This window comes from Lingula anatina, chromosome 4, assembly GCF_051362555.1.
Source record: "Lingula anatina isolate TDL-2025a chromosome 4, LinAna3.0, whole genome shotgun sequence".
NCBI lineage: Eukaryota > Metazoa > Brachiopoda > Lingulata > Lingulida > Lingulidae > Lingula > Lingula anatina.
In genome coordinates this window covers 20772301-20792830 of record NC_141770.1, presented here as the reverse complement: position 1 = coordinate 20792830, position 20530 = coordinate 20772301, and the positions used below count along the sequence as shown (strand labels likewise).

The following is a 20530-nucleotide window of genomic DNA, read 5'->3' as shown; positions in this document are numbered from 1 at the left end:
GATCCAAAGTAGGTCGTTCTAATCTATGGAAATGGGGTGTTGGACAGGCGCTGATAGTCATTTGTCCAAGGACAATGGACAATTGTACTGAGTTGCAATCTGTGGTGTGATATGTATGTTACAATTGAAACTACGTAATATTGTGAACAACAAATGTTTCTACCCAACAAGAATCAAGTTGACCTTTCATGATGGTTGTACATTTGGTGAAAACATTTTTCTTAGTACATGCTGAGTATCCTCTACCAGGGCGGTAGACATTATAGGCAAATTTTCAAAAAGCCACCCTTTGACTTTGGCCAGATGGAAGCAATTAAATCTGCAGGAGTGCAGATGGCATTGTACCTGCTCTGGGGGGAGCTACTACAGGAGATTCCTCAGTTAACTTCAGTCTGAAGAAAAAAGCTATTCATAAGGGGCTATTTTTAGATGTCACAAAAGAGCAAGTGAACATCTGGAAGGTTATGTTTTGCCAGTGATTCAGTAGAAGTCAGTCTTCATATAACATAGAGCAGGTGTACAAAACAAAAGACAGTTAAAATTCAATTTTAATCAACTGCTTTATTGGCCAACTGTACCTTATTAGTGTGGCATGATGAGTTCTCTCTCCCACATTGCAATACATACCTTTGGAACAATGTCTAAAATGTATTAAATGTCTTAATCAATCTGCAATATTTACTTGTGTTCAAAACAGTTTCTGAACAGCATTCTGTCATAACAGAAAAAAATTAATTTACTTAATTTACTTATCAAATGCCATAATAATAAGAAAGATACTTAACCATTTTCTTATTAAAAATCTTTATCAAAATTATCAGTACTGGAAATGAATAAAATATAATAAGATTGCACTTTCAGCAAAAAAAGCATAAAGCAGATGACACCAGAAGTTGAAGCATTCATGAAAGCATTCATGTTATTTCACTTCACTTTTGTGATAAATATTTCTTATTGCACTGGGGATGGAAATGAAGACTAAATTGATAAAATTTGGGGGTGAGCACAATGACGACAACTTCTTTCATGCTTCTTGCACTTTTGTTTGACAGCGAATGCTTTTCCACAGTGCTGGCATTTGAATGGTTTTTCACCAGTGTGAGTTCTTTCATGGTCTACACAAGTTCCCTTTATGGCAAAAGCTTTGTCACAATACTGGCACTTGAATGGCTTTTCACCAGTGTGAATCCTTTCATGAACCATGCAGTTATTTTTGCGAACAAAAGCAAGATCACAGAACTGACATTTGTATGGTCTCTCTTCTGTGTAAGAACCTTTATGAACAATGTCTTCATGACGTATACAATAACTTTTTTCCAAAAATGTTTTGTCACAAAATTGGCATTTGTAAGTTTCCCTTTCAGTATGAATTATTTCATGACGTGTACATAGGTTCTTCAATGCAAACCGTTTCTCACAGAACCGGCACTTGTATGGTTTTTCTCCAGTGTGAATCTTTTCATGCTTTACACAGATAGCCTTCTGAGAAAATGACTTTTCACAGTATTGGCATTTAAATGGTCTTGTTCCTGTATGAGTTCTTTCATGGATTGAGCAAGAATATTTGGCTGTGTATGTCTTTTCACAGTACTGGCACTTGAATGGTTTCTCTCCAGTGTGTGTCTTTTCATGCTGGACACAGTTGCTTTTGAGGGTAAAGGCTTTGTCACAGAACTGACATTTGTATGGTTTCTCACCAGTGTGAGTCATTTCATGAGTGACACAAGAGCGTTTTTCAACAAACGGCTTCTCACAATATCGGCACTTGAATCTTTTTTCACCTGTGTGTATTCTTTCATGTTTTACGCAGTTACTTTTCAGAGTAAAACTTTTGTCACAGAACCTGCATTTGTGTGACTTTCTGTCAGTGTCAGGTGATTTGTGAGATGAACAAATAATACTTGAAGAAATGTTTTTGTCACGGTGTAGTTGTGTGTTTGTCCTTGAATTGTCGAAAGTAGCTTCATCTGCTCCACTATCTATTTCTTCTGACAGTGCCTTTGTATCTTTGTCTAGGAAAGCCAGTTTCACTTTACAATATTGGCATTTATATGATTTCTCTCCAGTATGTGTCCCTGCACCAGATACATCACTGCCATCATGGAGATATATCTGACCACAGTTCTGACATTTCACCATGTCCTGTTGGGTGTTATTTCCTCCACAGATTTGGTAGGAAGGCATCTGGTAACTCAAGCAAATATCAGCCAGAGTTCCAGCTCCATTTTCTAAAATAGCTTCTTCACAGGCATATTCTTTTGGCAGTCTCAAATTTTCAGTATGTTCAAAATGATCAACAGGCTCAACTTTCACACTGTTGCCCAAGGTGTCAACATTTTCCAAATTATGTTGCACTGGATTACCATTGGCAATGGTGGTCGTAGTTTGGGCCATTGCAAAGTTATTTTGTAGTGGCTCTCTGCTTTGATCAGAAAGAGCCTCACAATTCATATGGCCAACCTTGAAAATTTCACCTTCATTTTCAAGCAGCAAATCTTTAGAAATACTTTCTTTTGAAATACTCAGTGTTGTGGCATGATTAAAATGTTCCACTGGTCCAGCTTTCCTGTTGGTTGTTACAGTTTGTAAATTTCTTGATTTATCTTCAACTGGCTGAACTGGTAGATAGGTTGACAGATTATTGTCATGTCTGGAGATTCCCAGTATGTTCTCATAAACCGGACTGAAAAGAATCAATTTCTAGAGTAAAAATGATTGAACAACAGATTTCTAAACACTGTTCAAATGGTAGCATGACACTATCTACTTATGGGTTTAATAAACCTCTGATAGATTTATAATTAATTTCTATAGGTAAAAGTAATGAAATTTACATACTAACACCAACTTTTTTCAAATACTTTTGTTAAGGAACTTTCCATCTATTACCTTTGAGTATGAAGCATTTCATGTCTTGTACAATTGTCTTTCCAGGAAAATTTTTTCTCGCAGTATTGACATTTGTATGGCTTCTCCCCAGTATGAGTTCTTTCATGGTACATACAGGCAACTTTCTGAGGAAATGTTTTGTTGCAGTACTGGCATTTGTATGGTTTCTCTCCCGTGTGAGTTCTTTCATGGACTAAACGAGTATACTTCACAGTAAATGACTTGTCACAGTATTGACATTTAAATGGCTTCTCCCCAGTGTGAATTTTTTCATGCTGAACAACATTGCTTTTCAGGGTAAATGCCCTATCACAATAGTTACATTTGTATGGTTTCTCCCCTGAATGAGTCAGTTCATGTCTTAGGTAATAGCTCTTTTCTAAAAATGACTTATTACAGTACCGGCATTTAAATGGTTTTTCACTGGTGTGGTTTTTTTCGTGCTTTAAACAAGTACTTTTGAGGGTGAATGCTTTATCACATGTCTGGCACTTGAAAGGTTTCTCGCCCGTGTGAAGACGCTCATGACCCACATAGGCCTGCTTCTGCACAAATGACTTGTCGCAGTACTGACATTTGTATGGTTTCTCAACTTCAGTGGGACTCTTTTTCAGCCAAAAACAAGATCTCTCATGCTGCACAAAGTTGCTTTTGTAAAAAAATGTGCTATGGCAATGCCGACACTTGTGTGGTTTTTTCCAAGAAAGAGACTTTTCTTGAATTCTTTCAGTGTTAGTAACTGTTGATTGCAAACTCAATTCTACATCTGCCAAAGATCCTCCCCCATTTGCTATCACAGTTTCTCCAGATGCACTGCTGTTTGAAGTGTCCAGTTGTGCAATATGGTCAAGTTCTGGAGGCTCCGCTTTCACTCTTGTGGTCAAAGATACCAGATTCCCTGGATTTTGATAAGCTTCTTCCATACCGACACTGGGAGTCAATGAATTACCATTTCCAAAGTAGTTTATAATGTTCTGTGAAATGTGTCTAAAATGAAAAAAGAAAGATTAAACAGTTAGTCAGTTCCTGTTCTATTAAAATGGTAAAATAGTTTTAATTTTAAAAAATTGAAATTTTCGCCAGGAGTGTAAAATACTCAGGGCTGTAGAATAGTCCAAAGGTTCAATAGTCCGAATGAATAAAGTGTACAATGTACTGGTGATAAAGTAAAGTTCATCAGAGATGGGTGCATATCATTTTTTTGACCTAAGAAACTTCGGACCAATGAACCTTCAGATTATTGAGACACCCGCAAATATTCCACAGTCTGTGTCAAGTTTTTTTTTCTTGACAACTGCAGTGTACAGTAACTGTAAACAAGATGCTAAAAGTACATGTGGGGAATTTAAACACAGAGCGCACACAGATAGGGGGAGTCAGTGCTATTATTAAAAAGCAAAAAAGGTCATAAGCAAAAAAAAAAAAAAAAAAAAAACTGAAACTGAAACTGGAAGTGACCTGCATGTCATATCATATCATCTCAGCAACAGCGTGCATGTGGTCACACTAGCCCCTCACCTTGCTTTCACTTCAGTGCATGTGCACTGCAATCATCTTAAGTGAAAAATTTGTGTTGAACAAAATGGGACCAATCGACCTAGGCTTTGGTTGCAAGGAACAAGGCATCAAAGATGGTTCACTATTAACGACAATACTAAGTAGAAAATTATTCCGATGCTCTGCTCATAGCAAAGAGTGAATTTACGGTATGGGAGCGATCAAAGAGTCGGTCTCACAGAACGAAGTAAGATCTGTCACAGTATGTGGGCGCAGACATATTGTTTGGTTCTGAGGTCAAGCTTGATCCTAAAAATGGGAATCGTTTTTAATAAAATATACATATCATAATGCAACCAAATGAATTTTGTTGAGAATGGTTGATTTGGTAGTTGGTCGAAATACAAGAAGTTATTTTTATTAATGCATTTTATTTCTGTCACATACAATCTTGATTTAGATTGTAGCCAAGATGTCTGCGATATCCTGTACATTATAAGATAATAGACTTTGGTGTTGAACAAAGGACGTATCCTGTCGCAGTGTCACCCTGATGCTTAAGGTACTTCATTTAGTTTCTGTATTTAGCCGACAGAAAGCTATTTTGCCCTGATGTTTACAACTCGGTCGTTCATTGCGCCTCCATCGCTGCATTGAATCATTTTCATTTGTTTTCTTTTTTTGTTCTTATTCGTATTCATCATTAAATGAAAAGCATTAACGCTGACCGACAAGAGTACAATTGTCTTTGTTTAACGGCAGATATAGAATTTAATGCATAAATAGTAATAGATGAATATTCATTTGAATTGTTCTTTGACTTGTCAGTCTAATGGATTTATGTAATGCATTGCTTATGTTTTTAATTCTTACAGTAGGACTTCACGGATCATCATGAGGACATGTGAGAATGATATGGAAGTTGAAATGATGTGAAAGTTGAACCAGCAGTTGAATATATGTAAACAATATCCTTGAAATGGAAAATGAAAGCCACTCTACTGAAGAGACTGTGGCCAAAAAAGCTGGGACCTTGGAAGACATACAGTTGAGCATGCCCACATCTTTGGATAATACTGAAAGAGCATGTTTTCAGGAAAAACAACACAAATGCCAGTACTGTGATAGAACTTTTACCTTCAGAAGCAACTGTCTGCAACATGAACGGTCCTGCAGTCTTTCCAAAAGTACACAAACAAGGGTCAAGCAGTATAAATGTCAGTATTGTGAGAAGTCATTTGCAGAAAGATGGGCTTGTGTTGGTCATGAAAGACTTCACACTGGTGATAAACCATACAAATGCAAGTACTGTGATAAAGCATACACTCTGAGAAGCACATGTTTACAGCATGAAAAAAATCACGCTCCTGATAAACCATTCAAATGCCAGTACTGTGAAAAATCATTTGTAGAAAAAAGTCATTATGAAAGACATGAATTGACTCACACTGGAGAGAAACCATACAAATGCCGTTACTGTGATACAGCATTTGCCCTCAAAAGCAATGTTGTTCAGCATGAAAAAATTCACACTGGAGAGAAAGCATTTAAATGCCAGTACTGTGACAAGTCATTTACAGTCAAATACTCTCTTTCAATACACGAACGACTTCACACTGGAGAGAAACCATACAAATGCCAGTATTGCGACAAAGCATTCCGCCAGAAACATGGGCATAAGAGACACGAGATGATTCACACTGGAGAGAAATTATATAAATGTCGGTACTGTAGGAATGAATTTGCGAAGCAAGCAAACTGTACCAGGCATGAAGCACTTCACACAGAAAAAGAAACTTACAAGTGCCAGTTATGTGAGAAAAAAATTTTCAAAAAGAAGGACTACATACTTCATAAATATTCATGTCACTCTAAAAGGTATATTGTATAAGCAAAATATGTTTCTTACTTATGATAAAATATATACAATGTAGGATGCATGGAGGCAGGCATGGGTCCTTTAATGAAGAGCCACCACCCTATGTCTTGTCTCATTGAATGCATGTAACTAGGCTTTTTAAAATTGCTGTCTTCATGGCACAATTTCCAGTAATTTAATATTAACCACCGAATGAAAGCTGGCCAAATTGGCCATTCTTTTTGATGCAGAGTTTTTGGCTACTAATTTTACATTCGTTCACTGAAATTGTGGGTCATGTCTTTCATTTTGGGCTTTGGTGCTCCTAAATCTGAGGCTAGTTATAGCAAACGATAGTTATTGTTCATGAGGCCTGTTACTGAGTCTAGCAGGAACTTGCAAAGCCTTGTAGAATTATCAAAACCATAAATTGTTTCAAAATTTTTTATTCAAAGGTGTTGTGCAATTCTAAATTCCATCAATATCCCAATTTTCTGTGTGAGAAATTTTTAAAATCTTGTATAAATATTCTTTGGTCTTTTTAAAATGCAAATTCAGGACCTGTTTTACTGCCTAAACTTTGAATGGAATGTCTTTTAATAATCATTTTTATTTCCTTTTCAGTCCAATTTTACCAAACACCTCAGATAACTCCAACGAAAGCAGCAATATGACAAGTCATTTGGAAGTTGGATTTTCCAACCAGACCAGCAAACTGGAAAAACGTAATGTAAATGGCATAAATAAAAACATTTTAGAGAATGGAGCTGGAAGCTTGGTAGATGTACAGTTGAACCATCAGGCACAGTTCAATCAAGTAAACAAGTCCATGGAACAAAGATATGAGGATGACAATGGGGATGAGATGACTGCCACTGTGAAAGTAGAACCCATGGATGATGGTTTTGAGAATGTCCAAATTTTAAATGAGGGAGTTGACCCTGAACAACTGGAACACAACTTGGACCATGATAAAACTAAGATTGATAGTGTTAAGGTGGAACCAGTTGACTTCTTTGCCCATACTTTGGAATATGAAAACTCTGACATAACCACCCACCAAGAAATCATGTCAAAAGATGGTCCTGGGAGTGTGACAGATATCATGGCGGATTGCAAGACAAACTCCAATCAGCTTGGCGAGGCTGTAGAACATAACATGGAGGGTGCTGATATGGTGGACAATGACGTAAAAGTTGAGTCAGTTGACAATTTAAACAGTGGCTTGACAGTGAAAATGTCAAACAAGAGAACCATACCTGAGAGTGTTTTGGAGAATGGAGCTGGGACTCTGACAGACATTCAGTTGAATTATCAGGTGGCAGCTGATCAGATGAAAGGTATTCACCAGGAAATGCTTAAATGCCAGAACTGCGGTAAAATATACATAAGTGATACCACTACATGTGAAAAAGAGGCACCTGATGAAGATAAACAATATTATTGCCAATATTGCAGAGTAACATTGTCTCAGGACAACATCCCTAATAGGATGCCATCTGAAAAAGGGAATAGTATACAAAGCAAAAGACTGCTTGTCTATAATGACTGTACTGGAACAGTAACTACAGGCAATGAAAGCTTATCCCACACGTCAGCTGACACCAGGGAGAAACCATTCAAATGTCAGTACTGTGATGCAAGATTTACCATAAACAGTAACTGTGTAAGGCATGAAAAGATTCACACAGGGGAAACGCCATACAAATGCCAGCACTGTGACAAGACATTTGCCGTGAGAAGTTATTGCGTTAGGCATGAAATGTCTCACTCCAGGGAGAAGCCATTCAAATGCCGATACTGTGACAAGACATTTACCCTCAATAGTAACTGCTTGCAACATGAAAAAACTCACACAAGAACAAGGTCTTTCAAATGCCAGTACTGTGACAAGGCATTCTATGAGAAAAAGGTCCGCAGGAAACATGAAAGACTCCACACTGGTGAATTGCCATTTAAATGTCAGGTCTGTCAGAAAGCATTTTTAACACAATTTCTTTGTTCAAGGCATGAAATTATTCACACTGAGAGGGAAAAACACAAATGTCAGTTTTGTGGTAAAAGCTTCTTCAAGAAGGAAGATTGCTTGCGCCATGAAGAAATTGTACACAAAGGTTCTATGACTGAAGAGAGACCCTACAAATGCCAGTACTGTGATCTAACTTTTTCTCGCAAAAACAACTGTGTTGTCCATGAACGAACACACACTGGTGAAAAACCATTCCAGTGTCAGTACTGTGACAAAGCTTTCTCCATAAAAGGTACACTAATTAACCATGAGAGAACTCATACTGGTGAAGCTCCATTCAAATGCCAGTTCTGTGACAAGACATTTAAATTAAAGGGGGGCTGCGTAGGTCATGAAAAAATTCACACTGGTGAAAGACCTTACCAATGTCAGTACTGTGAAATGTCATTTCCTGTAAGTCATACCTTAAAAAGACATGTAGAGCGACGCCATGCAGGTCAGCTCAAAAAGACAACTACAGGACATGTAGTATAAAAGACCAAATTGATAAATATAACAACACGTCCTCTGTTAAGCAAGTGCTGTTTTTATTGAAATAGAACTCATTGTACTCCACTGCAAGCACGCTACTGTAAACAATTAATTGATAATTAAGGGCTAATAGTTGAATTTAGAATTTACATTACATTACATCACATAAGTAGCTGTAAATGTATCTGTGCAAGAAATGTAATAAAATTGGATAACATATACTTTTGAATTGTTGATGTTTAAATGTCAGGCCCATTGTGTTAACTACGAGGGGCAAAAAAGACATTTTTCACTGAACACCACCCCTGCTGGCTTCAGGCCTGAATATGTTTAGAACTTTAGAGAACACCAATTGTGTCACAATCATTGTTGTGAGAGTCAGTTTTTTAACGCCACAGATGGAAGACCATGGTTCGTCAACAATGTTGACACATTTGACATATATGTGTCAACAATGTTGACACATATATGTCAAATGCAATCACAATATGCCCTTGAAGACACCATTGCAGAAAGAAATTTCAACACTCTCTCTTCCAGTGAGTGTGTGTGTTGTGCTCTCCTGGGGACAGCCTGAAAGCAGATAAGTAATCCTGTAGAAATAAAAAATGATTTATTCAACCACAGTAATAATATTTTCCAGGTGAAAATGTGACAAAATATTCCACCACTATTTTTGTTTGATTTAATAATAGCGTTAAAAAGTTCAACAGAAACAAATATCATGTTCAATGGGTTTTGTTCCACGCTGGAAAACAATCTTTATGTTAGAAGTAACCCAAGATGTCCGCGCCCATTCGCTGAGACAGGCGTCATTTCTTGTACATAATAAATTAATTTACGAAGAAGTAACGCCTTGTTTCACAACAATCCCAGGGGTTAGACGCTGCGTGATACATCTTATTTTAGATTGCTGATGGGATTTTAGGTCATCCTGCCCAAGTATCAATGTCTTGCCCACAGGACGCTGCAGCGCAGGTCAGCTCACTTAATAGCGTTCCTCCTCTTTGGTTGGATTTGAAGTTGATCATTAAATTTTTTTTTTTTGTCAGTGAGGCATACCTCCTCCCTTGGTCACCTGAATCCGATTTTGCTTTAATCATAACAAATTTAACTAAATATTTATCATATTCTTAAATTAATCGCTGAAGGCAAGACAAGTTTTTGAAGCAGGCGGTATCCGTTTTATTGGATTCTACTTCTAGCTGGAGCTACTCTCTACTACATAATTGTACGGAGTGCTTTAGTATGTGTTTGATTGCTAAACAATTGTTGAATGCATGAATGATGTAGACTGTGGTAATTTACTGATAAATTGTGTATGAGTGTAAAATTGTTGGAAATGCAAGTAAATGATACCTCAATATCAGGCGTGAAAGACTTATTCAGGTTTTGGACTTTGAGACGTTTTTTTTTTTTTTAGCACTGAGGATTTGATTTGAATAAGTAAAGCAACTGAGTCATGTTAGAAATTTCATTGTATTGAAGTGAAATGATAGCATGCTTTGTTTACATATTGTTACTATATTAGACAAGATTTCATTGAATAATTATTATAGGATAAGTTTTGATGCAGTAAAATTTAGGATTTTGGACATTCATCTTTTATCAATCCAATTAATTTTTTTTTCTGATACATGTTATATCCACAGGCTCTATAGTGACCGCATGTGAGATGTGGAATGCATGCAATTATTATATTTTTTTTCTTTGCAGTTTTCTTTAACAAATCATGAACTCCTCAAGAAATTTGGACATTCAAGGCAGCAGCATGAATATTGAGCCAGTTCAAGAGAAATATGTGGATTTCAAAACTTCATCTGGCATTACAGAAAATGAATCCATGGTTGGACCAGTCAAACTCTCTTTTGAACTGGAAGCACCCAATAATAAAATAAATGAAGAAAATATTATATCAAATGAAGCTGGGAGTTTAAAGGACATTCAGTTGGGTTTGCAGACATCTGTCAAAAATAGTGCAAGAGGTCACTCTCCTGGAAAACCTCATAAGTGCCAGTACTGTAGCAAGTCATTTCGGGATAAACAAACTTGTGTGGGTCATGAAAGCATTCACACTGGTGAGAAACCGTTCAAATGCAGATATTGTGATAAGACATATACTCTCAAAGCCAATTGCTTACAACACGAAAAAACTCATGCTTCAGATAAGCCATTTAAATGCCAACACTGTGAGAAAGCATTTGTAGAGAAGACTCATCTGCTGACACATGAAAGGTTTCACACTGGAGAAAAACCATACAAATGTCAGAATTGTGAAAAAGCCTTTGCTGTCAAAAGTAATCTGATGCGTCATGAAGTAATTCACACTGGAGAGAAACCATTCATATGCCAATACTGTGATAAGTCTTTTAGCAGAAAAAACAGCTGTATACAGCATGAAAGAACTCACACTGGGGAGAAACCGTACAACTGCAAGTATTGTGAAAAGACATTTGCCGTCAAGGGCAATTGTTCACTGCATGAAAGGAACCACACAGGGGAGAAGCCATACAAATGCCAGTTCTGCAATAAGCCATTTAAAGAAAGAACTGATTGTCTGAGACATGAAAGAATTCACACTGGAGAAAAACCATATAAATGTAATAAATGTGAAAAATCTTTTCGCCTCAAAAGTCAAATAACAAATCATGAAAAAACCCACACCGGGGAGAAACCATTCAAGTGTCAGTACTGTGAGAAAAGGTTTTCATGGAAAGACAGCTGTACTAAACATGAGTTACTTCACACAACAAGAGAAACTTACAAATGCCAGTATTGTGAAAAGATATTTTTCAAAAAAAGGGATTACATTGTTCATGAAGGTACAGTTCACTCTCACAGGTAAATATACAAGTAAAGAAAATACCAGTTGTGTATAATATCTATCCTCTATTATTTACCATTTTTAATGGTTTGTTTTACACAAATTTTATTTATTTTTTATTTCTCCTTTTGCATTTGTATTTTCACATTAATTGTTTTACCAGGTCTTGCACGTAGGGAATCATCAAAATCACAAAAAAATAATTTATGAAATGTGTTGACCAAAGGCTATTTTGAATTCCATCTGTACCCTAAATTCTAAATTTAACTTTAAAAAAAATCTTTTGAAATTTTTTTCTATCTTTCTTTAATTACTTTCTCTCTTAGACCTGAAATTAACTCTAATAATTTCAGTTTGTCCTTTTCAGTTTAATTTTACCAAATTCCACAGATAACTACAAAGAAAGCAGCAATATGACAAGACATTTGGAAGTCAGGCTTTCCAACCATACCAGCAAACTGGAAAAACCTAAAAAAATCTCTGCAATAAAAAGCATTCTACAAAATGGGGCTGGAAGCTTGGCAGATGTTCAGTTGAATCGCCAAACACAATTCGCTCAGAACGAGGCTGTGGAACAGAGATTTGAGGAAGACCGTGGAGATGACATGGCTACCACTGTAAAAGTAGAGCCCATGGATGATGATTTTGAGAATGCCCAAACTTTAAATGAGGGAGTTGACCCTGAACAACTGGAACACAACTTAGGTCATGATAAAACTAAGATTAATGGTGTAAAGGTGGGATCAGTTGGCTACTTTGCCAACTCCTTAAAGCATAAAAACTCAGACAAAACAACCCATCAAAAAAATATGTCTAAAAATGGTGAGATCATGGTGAATTATGAGACATTCTCCAGTCAGATTGGTGACCATAGCACAGAGAACAGTGAAGCATTGCACACTAGTGTTAAAGTTGAGCCAGTTGATCCTTCTGACCATAGCATGACAGTGGAAATATCAAACAAGAATGATGCTCAAGAGAGCGTTTTGGAAAACGGAGCTCAGAATTTGTCAGATATGCCTTTGAATTGTCAGATCACGACTGATCAAATTAGCAGTAAGCAACAGGGAATGATTAAATGTCAGAACTGTGGTAAAATATACATAGGTGATAAAATTGCATGTAAACATAAGGTACCAGCTGAAGAAAAAAATTTTTGCCAATATTGCAAATTGACATTGGCTAAGGATTGGCTAATAGATTGTCTTTTGAAGGAGTGAATTTGCAGGCAAATTAGAGACTGTCGTTGTATAAAGACTTTAACAGAACAGTATTTTCAGGTGTATATCACATTCCAGAGACAGTAGTAAGACAAAGCTTTTGCCATGAAAGGAGCACTTTAATTAACTACAAGAGGACTCATACTGATGAAACACCTTGTTAAAACATGCCGGCACTGTTACAAGGCATATAGATTTAAAGGTAACTGTGTGGATCACGAAAAAAATTAACACTGGTGAAATACCTTATCATGTCAATACAGTAATTTATTTTTTAAAAATATATGTAGAGGGTATTCATGACAGTCATCATAGTATACAACTTCAGGGCATCTAGTGTAGCAGACAGTATTGATAAGTGCAATTTATGATATTTCTTTTGTCAAAGAAGTGGTGTTTTAATTGAATTTAAGAGTCACCATTTTATTCCACTGCAAGCATAAGCATACAACAGCAAAAAAAATTCAAAACATTATATTGGGGCTTAATAGTCCAAATGTACATTTAATTGATTTATATATTTGATGTGTATTATAACCGCATTTAATTAGAAAATATAAGATATGTAGAGCTCAGTAATATGTGATGAAAAATCCAAGAGAATTAAGATATGTATTGCTGTAAGACTTACCTCTAATTAGGTAATGTTGAAAAATCCTTTAAATTATGGCTTAGATTTTTACACATGAAAAACAAAATTGGATAGCAAGTGCAACTGAAATTTTGATGCTTAAATGTGTTAGGGAAGGCAATGTGGTTGAGGCGACTGATTGTGTCATAATTAAAGAGAGATTACGACAATTATATCCATTTCTCAACAATCCTGTCAACCCTGCATGTTGCACACTTACGTTTGCAAACATGTTAGTATGCAGAATAATTACCAATGCATGAAAAACTTTTAGAAGTAAGGTATAATTGATGGGGCATGTAGATTCTCAACAGGTGAATATCTACCTTTTCGAGTCAGGTCAAGGAAAATCACACTCAACTCCCCCCCCCCCCCCTCCCCCCCAACTCCGTCAGCCGTTGTAATTGAATCTGATTTAAGCAATCACATATGTATTCTTATAATCACAAAATATAACACACAATTAATATTCAATTTCATCATAAATTAAATATTCAACAAGATTATCATTTTCTAAAAAGTGCCGTTCCGTGGTGGAAAACAATCTTTATGTTAGCAATAGCCAAGATGTCCGCGCCCACTCGCTGTGAGACTGGCGTCATTTCCTGTACATAATAAATGGCATTCAAGGAGAAGAAACGCTGCTTCTTGTCTCACAACAATCCCGAGGGCTTTGGCTCTACAGCATTTATCTTATTTTAGCTTACTGCTCAGATTTGAAGTCACGTTATGAGCATTCGTTCACAGTTCACACTGCAGCCAGTGCAGGTACCGTAAGGTTCTTTCGCTTAATAATAAAATCAAATTGATGCATCAACTGATACAATGTGGATGGTATACGAGAATGTTAGTTGTGGACGATATACCTTAGCAGGGCAAGACATCCAACTTTTTTCACTTGGTTGCTACTAAACACAACTAGGCCGGTGTTTTGGATGCTGTACCAGATTTTTAAAAAGTTGCTCCGGGGAGAAGGGGGTGGGGTAGCTTATCAAGCATGCATTGAAATACTTTAATACTTTTTATTTTCTATCAGATACCCTTGATTAAAAAATTCTAATGTAAGGCTATGCCAGTTTCAGTGCTTTTTTTTTTAAATAAAAAAAAAGATTAAAGAAAACAGAATATTTATATATATTTTATTGCTATCATATAATCAACACAAATAGCTACTGTGAACATTTACTAAGAGGAGCCTATGTCATAAGGTGTCTATTCCGGGCTTTTTGGCAGAAATTCTGTATTTAGTGCTATGGCATAAAACTGTTAAAGATGAGCCAAAACCATGTGGTATCGCAGGTATAATGATATTAAATATGATCAGGTCAGATAACTTTTTCAAATTGATCTTTTATCCATCTAATTTTTTTCTCTTGACAGAAATATCCACGGGCAAGACAAGATAGTGTAATTTTACCCTTAATTTAATTGTCTTTTACACGTATCTTTACAGTTATTTTGAACAGATCGTCATGGATTCCCCAAGAAATTTGGACATTCTGGTCAACAGTGTGAATATTGAGCCAGCTGAAGAAAAAGATGGGGACTTCAAATCTTTGTCTTATACTACAGAAAATAAATCCGTGAATGAACCAGTCATCCCGTGTTTAAGACAGGAAGCACCAAATAGTAATATTTCTAAAGGAGATGTTCTGTCAAATGGAGCTGGAACTTTAAAAGATATTCAGCTAAATTTGCAAACATCTTTAGAAAATGGCAAAACAGACCACTCTCAGGAGGAACAATTCAAGTCATTTGGAGATAAACAAACTTGTGCAGGTCATGAAAGAGTTCACACTGGTGAGAAACCATTTAAATGCAAGTACTGTGATAAGGCATACACTCTGAGAGGTACATGCTTACACCATGAAAAAACCCATGCTGCAGATAAGCCATTTAAATGTCAACACTGTGAGAAATCATTTGTAGAGAAGAGTCATCTCCTCACTCATGAAAGGTTTCACACTGGCAAAAGACCCTACAAATGTCAGGATTGTGAAAAGTCTTTTACCCTCAAAAGTCATCTAACCCGTCATGTACTAATTCACACTGGAGAGAAACCATTCAGCTGTCAATACTGTGATAAGTGTTTTAATATAAAAAACAGCTGTGTACAACATGAAAGAACTCACACTGGAGAGAAACCGTACAAGTGCAAGTATTGTGAAAAGACATTTGCAGTCAGAGGCAAATGTTCACTGCATGAAAAGATTCACACTGGAGAGAAGCCATACAAATGCCAGTACTGTGCTAAGATGTTTATAGAAAAAACTGATTGTCTGAGACATGAAAGAATTCACACTGGAGAGAAACCATATAAATGCAAATACTGTGAAAAAACTTTTCGCCTAAAAAGCCAAATAACACAACATGAAAAAACCCACACTGGGGAAAAACCATTCAAATGTCAGTATTGTGAGAAAAGGTTTTCTTGGAAAGACAGCTGTACCAAACACGAGTTACTTCACACGACAAGAGAAACTTACAAATGCCAGTATTGTGAAAAGATATTTTTCAAAAAAAGGGATTACATTGTTCATGAAGGTACAGTTCATTCTCACAGGTAAGTATGAACATAAAGAAAATACCACTATGCGAACAAATTCAGCCTCAGCACAAATCTTTAACAGCCTTGATTGTTTTCATGTAGTACCTTTGGGTGCTTTCCCAGAGATTTAAATCGATCTAAAGATTAAGATTTAGATCGACCTAACTCCCTGGGGGTTCACGCTAAATTGCAGTCAGCCGAGCGGGCACCATAGTTAATTACCCCCTTACAGCTTTTAGTAGGCGGGACAGATGCTTAAGCCGGCCAAGCTGACAGTAATCTAGTGAGACTCCCCACAGGGATAGATCGATCTAAAAATCTATGGAAATGGGGTGTATGTAACAGCAATCAGACTTCAGTGCTGATGGAGGGCGTGTTATTATGTACATTACATCTAAACATTTCTACTATTAAACTATGATTGTCTTGTAATTAGATGTTAATTTTTGTTAGATCTACTCTTATAGTTTATGAGTATATTTGCTCTCTGAGCAATTTTTTTTTTTTTTACTTTTTTTGTTTGAATATTGTTTCTTGAAGTCTGATTAGTTTGCTTTATATGTGTTGTGCTGCAATCAAATGTAGATTGCCACCAGATCACATCACATGATTTACATGGAATTATTTTTGATTTGAAGGCTGTGGGCTGAAATATCACCCATGCATATTTCATTCCATTACTCAGAAATATCCCTTTATCTTTTCAGTTTCTTTTTACAAGACTCCACAGCCAACTCTGAAGATGGTCATATGCTAACAAAAACAGATTCAGAAATTGGCTCAGTTGAAGAAAACAACAAGATGCTTGAGACATTGGCAGCAAGTGTAAAAGCTGGACCTTACCATTGCCAGTTCTGTGATAAGATCTTTCATCGGATATCAAGGTTTAGAAGCCATGAGAGAACTCACACCGGAGAAAAACCGTTCAAGTGCATATACTGCGATAAGGCATTTTCGTGGAGGGAAAGCCGCATCAAACATGAAAAACGCCACTCTAAGAGGGAAACCCACCAATGTCAGTATTGTGAGAAGACTTTCTTGAAAAGGCAGGAACGTATCCATCATGAAAGTATGGTACACTTCCAAAGGTAAGGTGCACAGTCATTTGTAATAAAGGGTAACCATGACTCATTAATTGACCAAAGATAGTTTCATGTTCTTTTGCTTTGTAACATTTAGATTCAGGATGAGCACTTGAGCAGCAGTTGCACATAGATGCCAACTGCAAAGTTTATTGCTGTGTTTCACTGGAAATTTTTCATTTAATCTGAAATAGAGGGAATAATGCAGTCACTAAATTTCTTCAATTTTTGTTTCTTTTCAGTTTTCTTATACGCCACAACACTGAAGGTGTCAGACATATCAGTATTCCAACTCAGAACTTGAATGTTCAGCTAGTCGAGCAAAACTTGGAAAGTAGCACAACTATGACTTTAAGTGTAAATCACAAGCCACCTGATTGTTTGGACAAAACTTTAAAACCAGATACAGCAAACAAAAACACCATGGTCAAAGAATCTGATGTACAAGATGATGCTGGAACTTTGACAGACGCCAACTCTAATCACCATCCACATTCTAGACAACTCAGTGAATCAAGTGAAGAGAGTGCCAAGGATGATTGTGAAAGCATTTTGGCAACAGCTGTAAAAGTCGAGCCAGTGGATTATGAATATGAGAATGCCGAAAATGAGGCTGCCAGTGACAGTGTTAATCCAGTGCAGCAAAACCTAGAGGATGAGTTGACCATGAACACCAGTGTGAAAACTGAACCTGTGAATTTCAACCCTACTTCAAAGCTGAAAATATCTACCCAAAGTGCCACGAAAGAAACTGTCCTACAAAATGGAGCAGGGACTCTTGCAGATATTCGCTTGAGTTACCAGATGCCTTCCTACCAAATCTGTGGAGGAAATAACACCCAACAGGACATGGTGAAATGTCAGAGCTGTGGTCAGATATATCTCCATGATTGCAGTGATGTATCTGGTGCAGGTACACATACTGAAGAGAAATCATATAAGTGCCAATATTGTAAAATTACACTGCCTCAGCAAAATACACATATGCTGTCTTCTTCTAATACATCGGATTGTGGACGTAATGATAATATTGGCAGTGCTGACTTAGGCAAAACAGTTTCTTCTGATACTTGTAGGAGCACTTTAAATGCTAGTGAACCTGAGAAAAGTTTCTTCAAATGTCAGCACTGCGTAAAGACATTTACCAGTAAAAAGAGCTGTGTACAGCATGAAAAAGTTCACACTGAAGAGAGACCATTCAAATGTCGGTACTGTGATAAGGCCTTCCCTACCAAACCCCGCTGTGTTGAACATGAAAGAATTCACACCGGAGAGAAACCATTCAAGTGTCGCCACTGTGACATGACGTTTACTCTCAATGGCAACTGCTTGCAGCATGAAAGAACTCACACCAGAATCAGGTCATTCAAATGTCAGTACTGTGATAAGGCATTCTTTGAGAAAGCCACCCGCAGGAAACATGAGAAACTGCACACTGCTGAGAGACCATTTAAATGCCAGTTTTGTCAGAAAGGGTTTTTAACTCAAAATATTTGTTCTCGACATGAATTGATTCACACTGAAAGGGATAAACAAAAATGTCAATTTTGCGACAAAGCGTTCCTCAGGAAAGAAGATTGTTTGCGCCATGAAGAAATTGTACACAAAGGTTCTATGACTGAAGAGAGACCATACAAATGCCAGTATTGCGATCTAGCTTTTGTCCGCAAAAACAACTGTGTTGTCCATGAACGAACTCACACTGGTGAAAGACCATTCAAATGTCAGTACTGTGACAAGGCATTTAACATTAAAAAAACGTGCACAAACCATGAAAGAATTCATACTGGTGAAAGACCATTCAAATGTCAGTATTGTGACTTTGCATTTGCCCAGAAACATGACGCTGTAGTTCATGAACGAACTCACACTGGGGAAAGACCATACAAATGTCAGCACTGTGACAAGGCTTTTGCTGTCAGTCATACTTTAAAGAAGCACATACGTTGTCGCCATAGTGATCATGTCAAAAATTCATAAAAGCATTCCAGAAAAAATTCACATCACATTACAACACTGTCTGAGACATGCTGTAAGAGATAATAATTACCGGTGATCCAAGAGACGATTTTTTAATATGCTTATCACTTTCTTAAACAGTCATAAGTAAGATAAGTTGTTTAAATTGTTTCTGTCGGTAACTGTTTTATAAATCATTGTGTATACTTGGACCATATATGAAGAACAGCGCAGACAACCAGAGATACATGTAGCATAACATCTTGGGTTAGTGAAGGTATTTGCATTCAGTAGATAATATGCCAAAGCTATGAATTTCTGTATTAATTCCTCAAATCATAAAGGATCTTTATGCGGTATTTCAACATTTTAATTATACTTTTCTGTTTCGAAAAGTAAGTTTACATTACATTTTATTGTAATTTTGGCAAAGTTCATTACATGTTACATAAACTCAGTTGATATATTTAAAATAAAGCTCATTTATTTAAATATTGGTTAGAATTTGTTGAAATGTGTCAGAGAAGACGTTGTACCGTATGCACCTGTTGATTTGTGATTTTCTCCTCTATCGCAATAGCTTAAAAACGACCAAGACTATTGAACGCCCGGTTGAGGGGGTTTTACCGTATAGCAGCTTCGCTTTCGCTTGTACAGTAATCAATGATACATTTTATGATGTTTTGATAAAGAGGCTATTGATATCAAAGAAAGTTTTATCTTTCTTACTTTAAAAAGACGGGAGTGCAATTTTTTACAGCAGAAACATGAAAACGTATCGTTGGTTATAAATGTTTGGATATCTGCCTAACAGTGGTATTTTACGGAAGAAAAAATTCCTTTTTGGATTTTCAGTCAATTGAATGTGTGCAGAAGCTATGGAAATGATTGAAATGACATCTCTATGTTCTTTATATATCTGTGGTCGCAGGGGTAGTTATGTCCACCAGATATGGAACACGGAGGTTTTTCCTTGTATTTTTTGGTCTAGAATGAGTCACCTTGAACTTTTCCAAGTTTTTGTTTCTGGCGAGGTCTTATGAAGCTTTTCGTTTACTTAGTCTTGCAACTAAGTTTTTTTTAATACACGTCTCTCATTCCTTCAAATGGGCTGTGCACATTCTTTCAGTAAAAAATACGACATTGTTTCATTTTAAATTCTGAAATCAAATAAAGAATTGCATCACTGCTTTATGCACCAAAAGTTACGATAATGGTTTGTTCAAACAACATACAGCTATACTTGGAGCCAGTATATTCGAGTTATTTCCACTTCAATATTTCAGTGTATAACAAGACGCTTTCTTCAGTGAATTAGGCTACAGGTGATAGGGAATAATATGCCTGCAACATTTACCTGAGTAAATGAACAAAAACGTATTTAGAAAGTGATGGTCCACGCTGAAGTGGAGCTGGGGAAGCTCTGTGTGTGTGTGTGTGTGTGTGTGTGTGCGTGCGCGCGTGCGTGTGTGTGTGTGTGTGTGTGTAGGGGGGGAGTAGGGAGCAGGCTACGAAACATTTA

General features: G+C 36.7%; 3 protein-coding genes across 4 annotated transcripts; 2 read left to right on the top strand and 1 right to left on the bottom strand.

Annotated features, from left to right (window-relative positions):
* Positions 1 to 541: 541 nt before the first annotated feature.
* LOC106159313 (uncharacterized) lies at positions 542 to 4689 on the bottom strand. 2 transcript variants are annotated; one of them, XM_013535570.2, is made up of 3 exons: positions 4408 to 4689; positions 2890 to 3876; positions 542 to 2683 (listed from the first exon to the last, which is right to left on the bottom strand). In XM_013535570.2, the coding sequence occupies exons 2-3, from the start codon at positions 3810 to 3812 to the stop codon at positions 979 to 981; spliced, it is 2628 nt and encodes an 875-aa protein (XP_013391024.2). In that variant the 5' UTR covers positions 3813 to 3876; positions 4408 to 4689; the 3' UTR covers positions 542 to 978. The 2 variants fall into 2 exon arrangements, with proteins under 2 accessions (XP_013391024.2, XP_086866576.1); XM_087010450.1 differs by lacking the exon at positions 4408 to 4689 and adding an exon at positions 4348 to 4373.
* Positions 4690 to 4764: 75 nt separating this feature from the next.
* Positions 4765 to 8965, top strand: LOC147762557 (uncharacterized). The gene is made up of 3 exons (XM_087010448.1): positions 4765 to 4948; positions 5262 to 6264; positions 6869 to 8965. The coding sequence occupies exons 2-3, from the start codon at positions 5366 to 5368 to the stop codon at positions 8745 to 8747; spliced, it is 2778 nt and encodes a 925-aa protein (XP_086866574.1). The 5' UTR covers positions 4765 to 4948; positions 5262 to 5365; the 3' UTR covers positions 8748 to 8965.
* A 539-nt stretch (positions 8966 to 9504) lies between these two features.
* LOC106164171 (uncharacterized) lies at positions 9505 to 19500 on the top strand. Its single transcript, XM_087011471.1, has 6 exons — positions 9505 to 9722; positions 10461 to 11585; positions 11936 to 12787; positions 14873 to 15982; positions 16675 to 17055; positions 17292 to 19500. The coding sequence occupies exons 2-6, from the start codon at positions 10477 to 10479 to the stop codon at positions 19027 to 19029; spliced, it is 5190 nt and encodes a 1729-aa protein (XP_086867597.1). The 5' UTR covers positions 9505 to 9722; positions 10461 to 10476; the 3' UTR covers positions 19030 to 19500.
* The last annotated feature ends 1030 nt before the right edge of the window (positions 19501 to 20530 follow it).